At 33.8% G+C, this 9,644-nt stretch overlaps 1 protein-coding gene across 2 annotated transcripts in view; it reads left to right on the top strand.

The window, feature by feature from the left end:
• Nucleotides 1-1,916: 1,916 nt before the first annotated feature.
• The window catches only part of LOC144964524 (uncharacterized), a 12,477-nt gene continuing 4,749 nt past the window's right edge, over nt 1,917-9,644 (top strand). Inside the window, exons 1-5 of one of the 2 annotated variants that reach the window (XM_078898945.1) lie at nt 1,917-2,083; nt 3,993-4,175; nt 5,688-5,803; nt 6,678-6,808; nt 9,256-9,382. In XM_078898945.1, coding sequence (XP_078755071.1) covers nt 2,068-2,083; nt 3,993-4,175; nt 5,688-5,803; nt 6,678-6,808; nt 9,256-9,382 — 573 coding nt within the window. In that variant the 5' untranslated portion in view covers nt 1,917-2,067. The remainder of the gene's footprint in view (nt 2,084-3,992; nt 4,176-5,687; nt 5,804-6,677; nt 6,809-9,255; nt 9,383-9,644) is intronic. The other variant, XM_078898935.1, reaches the window with a different exon arrangement.

Below are 9,644 nucleotides of genomic sequence, written 5' to 3' on the forward strand. Positions count from 1 at the left end.
AAACAAAGGTCGAGAAGCACATGGCAAACCACATGTTCCTGTCTTGACAGCTCACGTTCCAATGTAAATAATAGAAAGAAAATAACCTTTAAAATTTGGCTGTTAGGTGGCAAAAGAAACACATATTCATAAATACTCGATCATGCATCAAATAATGTCTAGATATGGATATTTTATGGAACAAAAGATAAAATTTATCAAAAGTTACGTCTATCTATTTTTAGACCAGAGCAAATTATTGCGCTGGTATGAACAAAACGAGAATTATTCGGAGCCTGATTTTCAGAATAATTTAGTCTTATATTATTATTTCTGCAACTGTTAGATTTTATGTAAACATATTTTCAATACTGAAAGTGTATTGCCTACAACTCAAACTACAAAATTGGGAGACCTATATTGTGCGTAAATTATTCCGGTCCCTAACGGAAATCACTAGCAACTTGTTATTGTTTACGTTTGGGGCAGCAAACTTTACTGTTCTATTGAGGGTGTGTCTTTTTTACGAAACCCGCCGAAACCCGACGAAACCCGACGAATCCCGACAAAATTATGGGAAGTAGGTGGCAGTGGGGAGTGAACCTGGAACTCAGGGAAGTGTACACCATTGGGGAGTGAACCTGGGACTGGGTTTCGGCGGGTTTCGTTAAAAAAAAAAATTACGAAACCCGCCGAAACCCGCCGAAACCCGACGAAACCCGCCGAAACCCGACGAATCCCGACAAAGTTTTGGGAAGTAGGTGGCAGTGGGGAGTGAACCTGGAACTCAGGGAAGTGTACACCAGTGGGGAGTGAACCTGGGACTCTTGGAATTGCACACCAGTGGGAAGTAACCTGGGAATATGTAAAAAGGATATCAGTGGGACATAAACCTGGGACTAAAGGGAGATGGATACCATTGAAAGTTGAAGCCGGATATGAGAGTTTGGTACCAGAGGAGAATGAACCTGACACTATAGGACAAACAAAGAAAATCGATACTTTTTATTCTTCATGCTGTCTAGAACTTTTCATGTGTCTTGTGATCAGAATGTGTAAAAGTCAAAACATTATCAGATTTATAATGTTTTTTTTTCCCCCTCTGGATACGCTTTTATGCTCGTCGGAGAAATATTTCATAGGGCGTCCGCCATTGTTCCGATAGTATAGAGCCAGTTATTAAGTTACCATGCGTCATTACGAGGGAAGTGACGTCACGACTGTTAAAGCGTAGTACAGCATAGTTCGGGTCATTTATATTTTTTTAAAAATCTAAGCCAGTTTAGAATGTTTGTTTACAATTTAGCAGCTAAGTGGACTCTTCTATACTGAGAAATGTGACCCATCTCGCCAATCTGTTATTACGTGTACACTTATTCGACTGATCCCTTTGGATAACCTTCACAATTTGAACTACCTATCTAACAAGACTACGTTCTAGTAACTACGGTGGCTTTTATAACAATGTGGCAAATGTAGTAAATATGCAGGAGCCAATTTTATGACATGATCCGACGTGTACATATATGTAGGTCTGAAATCCGAACGCAATTATCGGCCTAGTTTAATAATGTTGTAATGGATAATATTTTGAGTCATTTGTTAAGATTTCCATTACATTAATGATCACATAGTGAATTGGGTTATCAACCCTGCAAATAAGTGCACGTCGATATGACCCATTTAAATGGCGGTTGCCAATTTTGTAGCTTTTTTTTTTGTTCAAATTTGGTCAAAGTGACATCACAAAACATCCTGTATTAAATTTCGACCGGGTCGGGACGGTGTCAACGTTCTCTCACGGAAAAGAGCCTTTGTCCATTTTGATTCTCTCACTGAGGGAACCTAGACAACTTGTGTAAGATTATCCTTCTTTCTATTTTTATTAGACCCATTTATGATCCGCACCATTCAGAACCACCAATAAACTTCTAAGAAATCAAAAACATAAATCCTTCGGCTACCTACACATTTCGTGTAGCCGGATTAGACAAAGAGCACACACACACACAATGAATAAATAAATAAATATATAAACAAATAGATGAATAAATAAATAAATAAGTAAATAAAACGGAAGTCATAATCATGGGAGCTCCTAACAGTGAGTACTTTTGCTGACTCTTTTAGTTGTTCGATTGATTACAGAATCGTGCAGGAAAAAAAACCCACAATACCTTTGATTAGTTAATTGGAAAATACGCACTGTAAACTTTTAAATTACAGTTATTATGTTTTTTAATTGCACTAGCCTTTGTGCTTTTGAGACTCTAATAATGACTTTCAAGGTGGGGAGGGGGGGGGGGATGGTGGAAGAGGAGTAACAATCTGTTTAACACACATGAATCCAGGGGTCAACTTCACGAATAAAAGTGCAATATACAGTAAACTATAGACTAGATTCTTTTTTTATTAGGCAATGCTTAGGTCAGTTTGCCATTGAAGTTAAGGACTGTACAAAATTTCAGTCTAAATCAAATCACAAGAATCTGATTTTAATACCGAATGAATTGTTTCTGAACAAAATTACTTTTGTTTTAAAATTCAAAATATTGAAAATGAAAATAGTATAAAGCAGTCATCAGATCTGAAAATTGAATGCCATCAATGTGAAATAATCTTAAGAATTGGAAACCTCTGAACAGGTTTTTCTATTATTTTGAAGAATTTTGTCTAAAATGTCTTATTTCAAATTATTACGACATAAACCATTTAACACATACCTGAGCTCAGATAACGAATTGGCACAATTCACGTACCTGTCTGCTATGATTATCATATACGATGTTTGATTTTCTACTTCAGTGTGCGATGTGAAAATAAAACGTCCCAGTCATATATATTATAAACTGCCTGTTATGGGTTATGTAAATTTTAATACTCTTATAACATGCTTTACTTTACTGCCTATTGTTGGTATAATGAATACAAAATACCGTGCCCATGGTCACATCACCAGGACCAGAGAGATCAAAGTCACCCATTGAGTCATTGACATGGCTTGAATTTATAACTCTGCAAGCCACCGTAATTCTAACCCAGAGACATAACACGTTGTTTTACAATTGCCATCTATTTGAATATGGAGCTTTTCACATACATTTTTAGAAGAATGATAGACAGACTCAGTTGTTTTTGTTTTTTTTTCAAATGACACCTGTGACCTACCTTGTCAATGCTGTATTCGTTTGGCATTACTCAGATGAAGAATATTGAAAAGAAAAGTCAAAATAAAACAACCAACAAAATACAAAAATAAAACAACAACAACAGCAGCAGCAACACAACACCAGCAACAGCAACAAAATATAAAAAGAAAAAAAAAAGAAAACAAAAAACAAACAGACAAACAACCCGAAATTTACGATTCTTACGATTCAGAGACTACATTCACGCTACTCTAGGAGACACCGTTTGTAAATTTACTCATACTTTTGACTTTTAATTCCATTTTCAGCAACAAGCTCAACTTGACACAATGCCCTACTTAATAAAACAGTTGTTCATATCTGTGACCCATCGCGTCAATCTGATATCATGGCTGAATAAACAAGAGATGAAGAAAATTATAGTTTAAAGTCAAAACTAAAAGAATAAGGAAATATGCAAATTTGTGTTGTTGTTTTCTTAAACCTTTAACGAACAAAATTCGAACTCGTCAACAAAGATGATTATTCTAACTCAAGTCGTATAAGTAATGTTTAATCTGTTAACTGTCGGGCGTCTTAGCAAACTTCGCGAAGTCTCAGGTTTGAGAATTTTGCCAAGATGAGGGTCATTTAAATCGATGGATACTCGAAGTACGAGTTTTCTGGTCAATATCAAAATAAAAAAAAAACAAACAAACAAACAAACAAACACAAAAAACTCACGTTTTTCCAGAGTACGGCAGTTAACTGTTAAAGATGAACTGATTGTTTTTTTGGTTTCAACTTCCCTTCCCCATCTCTTCGCTCCTCTCCCTCTTCCGCCCCCCCCCCCCCCCCCCCACCTACCCATCCCAATATAAACAGCTTTACCCGAGGGAATGGGCCTTTACGTCTGTGACCCTAACGATGTCGATCCTATGGAAGTAGAACGACCCTGCTGTTACACGGAGTTCATTGGTCCGACCCAATGCTGGAAGCAAATCGGCATGCGTATTCGTTGGACCATTCCAGAAGTTCCTGGGGAGTTAGTCCATCCTGATACTGATGGTAAGCTGTTGACAAGTTGAATCTGAAGCATCTTCCTACCCAAAAGGTATCGAGTTCGATCACCCACCGCTGCGCTGTGTCACCTCGCAAGTCACCTCGCCCTATCTCAATTTGCGGCGCTGCACTGCAGCTGCCGCCTGGGTTATTTCAGTCTTTCCTTGGAATAGACCCTAGAGGCAAATTTCTCCTATGGGATGAATAATTGTAATTTTAAAAATTATTGTTATTTTTAAAAAGACAATAAACAAAGCCTTAAATGTTCTTTGTTGTTGTCGCTGACACCATCGTGATCAACATCATCGTCGCCACCACCACCACCACATTAACATCATCATCATCATCATCATAATCATCATCATAATCGTCATCATCGTCATTATCATCATTATCATCATCATCATCATCATCATCATCATCATCATCGGTAGCAGTAGCAGCAGCAGCATCACCCATATATCATGATTTATATCTCTGTCATGTCTCAAGTGAGTAAAGAGCTACTCGACTATGCATAAAGATATATGTAGAATGAGGCCCCAGAATTTACTAGTTACTATAAATGAAAACAATTAACGATTTGTTTACAATGAAATAAAAATAATGATGAAATTTAATTAAAAGAGATAAACAGTGATCGTGCGTTACAATAGAGATATGAATATTTTACGTAACTTATGATAATATGTCAGGTTCATAAGTTTACGTTTCCAGGCAGTTGATGGCTTGGATGATCTATTCCTTGATAACAGATCGACTCGTAAATTCCACTTCCAGGCAATGTAATGGGTTAATATGTAATCCTTTGACAGCGGCTCGGTTTGATCCTTGAAGTTTATACAATCAAAGTTAAAGCTCCGGCGTCTTAATGGTGTAGATATAATATCTACAAAGTCCAAAAGATAAAAATCTTACAGTATATAGAAGGAATAGAGCGACTGCCGTCAGGCATAGATTGTGGAGAGAAAGTGAGTGTCAAATGTTAGACCTATCAGCTTTTATAATAATGGCTACGTGACAGAATGTAGACCGAAAAGTATTCACTAATTAGAAATTAATTCGAGGGAAGGCTAAAAAGGAAAGACGATCTGATATTAGAAGGTAAAGTTTATCTAAGCCTACCGAAATATAACTGGAGTGAGATGAATTCAGTTCTTAATAAAATAAAATTTAATAAGATAATTGTGAACAACCTTACTGTGACAATCTCCTTCACATGTGAACCCCATATCATGTTACTAACCAAAACCAACTACACAATAATCTTTTTTCAACAAAAAATTGCCAATACAGACAGTTCTTGACGAGCAACAAGTATTCAAAAACAGAACAAAGGAAATGCCAGCAGAATGAATGTCGGGAAAAATTTGTGAAAAAAAATGCAAGCACTTTAGGCTCCGTTAGATTAAAAACTCAATTCAATCATATCCAAAAGTTTAAAGCTAAGAATAATTATTTGCAAATACGCTTGGCGCATCTTCCAGTATTTAACAAATGACATTTCCCGTTTTGTAGGTGAAACAGTGATCCGCATGTATGATCCAGTCATCCTTAGGCTTTGTCTAGAGTGTAAGACACCTGTGCCTATAAGGGAAGTATCAGCCTGGGCATGGACTCATCTGTTCCATGTGGTGAGTCCGACATGTACTTATTTACAGGTCTAATATCCTAAAATGTTTTGGTCTCAGTGTTGTAATTGAAATACTCTCAAACAGGCGCAAAATACCGTCCATTACAATGTGAAACCAGGCCCTTAATTGCGTTTGTTTATTAGACCGGCTAATGTGTGCACCTAGGGTGAGTCGTATGTCGGGTCGAAGTGTTGTTAATAAGTCTGAAAAAAGTTTTAAATTTTGTATTGCCAATGTCTGACCAAACCTTTTCTCATTTTGCCCATAAAATTTTTACTCTAATCTTTTAATAGATAAAGATGACTCGTCGAATCCAGAATATGGAAAAAAAAATGTCAATGATAATCACTTTAATTTATCGATGAGGCAAAATTTTCTCTTGTCGAAACGTAAAAAGGGTGTTTGTCACTGTGTCGCAAATTAATTATAATTCACATGATCAACATTGGTAACTCTTTTCATCTGCCCTCCAACATACATCCTCTTACAATTGTTGATATTGCCTCAGTTGCTGCTGTTTGTTGGTTGGAGGCCGTTGATGGTGGCAGTGGTGGTTCCTAATTTATATTCTTTTAAAATCAATTTTGTTGTTGTCATGTTTGATTCTGTTTTAGAATTATTTTGTCTTGCACGATGTTATATTTTTGATTATATTGCATTTAATCGAAGTGCACATATTATTATTATATTATTTGCAGGTCTGATAACCTAGATTTAATATTATCACATGGACAAAATGGTCCATTGGTTTGAGAGTATTTCCAATACAACAATGAGTCCATAACAATTTGGGTTATCAGATCTGCAAACTAGTACATGTCGCATTGTATCACAATATACTATCATTATATCTTTACCAACATGTATGATTTAGGATAATCACGAAGGCATATTTCGTGAGGTCGAGCTAAAATACGACGACAGTTCTCGAAAGTGGGATGATAATGGGGTTACTTGTTACGAGTTCCAAGCACAAGTGCATCCGACTCACAACGAGCATTTCAGGTACATTATTAACTTTTTAAAATTAAATTGTGTGACCGGAAATAACTTTTTTTTGTCTGATTTTCCCACTGACTATTTACGCTTAATTGAATTCAATCGTTCCCACGCAGAGAAAAAGTGAGCACAATTTTCAGATTGTCATTGTCGGTAACATCTAATATCAACATCTGAAGAACACACCGGAAGAATAATATCCATCGTGTTCTCTTTTTCTTTTCTTTTTATTTCTTTCTCTCCCTTCCCCCCCCCCCCCTTTTTTTTTTTTTTAAATTTTTACTTGTTTGTTTTCGGGTTATTTTCTTTTTCTTTTGGTTTTGTTTTGTTTGTTTATTTTGCTCGATTTATCTATTTATGAATGGGAATTGAAATCTAAAGAGTCTCCCATACATACATTAATATTAATATATATTCTGTTTTGGACAATTTCTAGTTTAAAGCAGTGATATTTTTATATTATGTCAACATTATGACTCATTGATTAAAAGTGTAATTGCGTTTGGCTGCACCATATGGTTTGGCGGATGCCGACTTAAAGATAAATCAAAAATTTCAAAATCAATCAAAAAGCATCAAAAATAATAAACCATCCTCTTGACGGAGTAGAAAGAATTCATGGAAAAGCAATAGAAAGAAAAGCATTCTCAATTACCAACAATAAAAAAACATATTTTATACCTTGAATTTAGTCTTTTACCATCTGGGAGAAGGTTTTGTCAGATTAAATGTAGAACTAACAAGTATAAATCAACCTTCGTTCCCTCGGCAATAAAAAATGCTGAATATTTCATATGGTACAGCAAAACCAAGGAGTGATGAGTTGACTGATTAACTGATTAATTTATTTATTGTTAGATTAATTGACCAATTGATAATGATGATAATATTTGGTGTCGAATTGTCACAAATGTAACGAATTGAAAATGAAATGAATATGTTTATGTTGTGTATATCGCACGCTTGAAGAAGAGAGAGGGAGAGAGAGAGAGAGAGAGAGAGAGAGAGAGAGAGAGAGAGAGAGAGAGAGAGAGAGAGAGAGAGAGAGAGAGAGAGAGAGAGAGAGAATAAGTAGGAGTGAAATATCTGTTCATTGTTATAGTTATCATATAACGTTATAACAAGTGTAACTAAATGACAAATTGCCATATTTATGGATAATAAAGATCTATTATTATTATTATTATTATTATTATTATTATTATTATTATTATTATTATTATTATTATTATTATTATTATTATTATTATTATTATTATTATTATTGTGTTATTTTATTATTATATTATTATTATTATTATTATTATTATTATTATTATTATCATATTATTATTATTATTATTATTATTATTATTATTATTATATTATTATTATTATTATTATTATTATTATTATTATTATTATTATTATTATTATTATTATTATTATTATTATTATGAGTTGGATTTCACTAACTATTATAGGTACGATTTTTGTAATACAAAATACGAAAATGAAACAAAGCAATTTGAGAAATTTGCTTCAGTAAATAATAATAATGATAATAATAATAATAATAATAATAATAATAATAATAATAATAATAATAATAATAATAATAATATCATCATCATCATCATCATCATCATCATCATCATCATCAATAATAATAATAATAATAAATAATAATAATAATAATAATAAATAATAATAAATAATAATAATAATAATAATAATAATAATAATAATAATAATAATAATAATAATAAATATACAAAAACCAAAACAAAACCATGGTTCTTATACTTTTGATTGAAATTATGTTATTCAACAAACAGATTTTTTTTTTTACAAACGAGATAAGTGCATGTATTTTATCTTAAAATAATAGTTGAAAAGGAACGGTCCCCAACATAATATATTATTTATGAGTCCCAATGGGAAGCAGGAAACGGATTCTTCCCTTGCAGCTCAAAACTCATTAGAAGCGTGTAACCAGTAGTCCGGTGCAGTAACAACGAATAGGTTATATATTGAATCATAAGGTGGCATATTTATTTTATTACAGGGATGTATTAGCAAATTCTTCTAATTGAGGGAGTAAAAGAACGAGAATGGATGATCTTTATTGACACCCCGCATAACTAATCGAGGCTAGAAAATAAGATGCCATCACTCTGAAACCAGAAGATCAACTGCACTAAGTATGTATCCAGTCCTCCGGATGACTAATTTTACACTACCAATGAGATAGGAACCAGTTTTTGACATCACACTTTTGTTCCCTATGTTTGTAAATGTCAAAGCAGATGAGACGTGGAAATCTTTTAATAGGCTGATGACAGTGATGACTGGAGTTGTTCGGCCGCCAATGTTTACAACAGATCTGGCACTTGATTGATTGATTGGTTGATTGATGGATTGATTGATTGGTCTTTATTTCATCCCCCCCCCCCCCCCCCCATAAAATCTAGATTAACATTTAACGTCAAATTTCGTAACTACATGATTTGGGTCAACAAATTTCAAGTAGACCACATTTTGACGGTTCACAAAGTCCGGACGGACAGCCCTCGGACTGAATGTCCAAACCAGTACCAGGTAGGATAATATGATTGTTGTACAGTAGATCAGCGTCCAGCATAATATAGCAGGATAAGCTGCGCAACAGAATTTATTATTATTATTATTATTATTATTATTATTATTATTATATATTATTAATTATTTATTATTATTATTATTATTATTATTATTATTATTTATTATTATTATTTATATATCATTATCATTATCATTTTTATCTCATCACAGTTATCACCATCATCATCATCATCATCATCATCATCATCATCATCATCAT

The sequence above is a fragment of the Berghia stephanieae genome, chromosome 1, assembly GCF_034508935.2.
Source record: "Berghia stephanieae isolate SIO BIC M18660-M18661 chromosome 1, UCSD_Bste_1.3, whole genome shotgun sequence".
Lineage (NCBI taxonomy): Eukaryota > Metazoa > Mollusca > Gastropoda > Nudibranchia > Aeolidiidae > Berghia > Berghia stephanieae.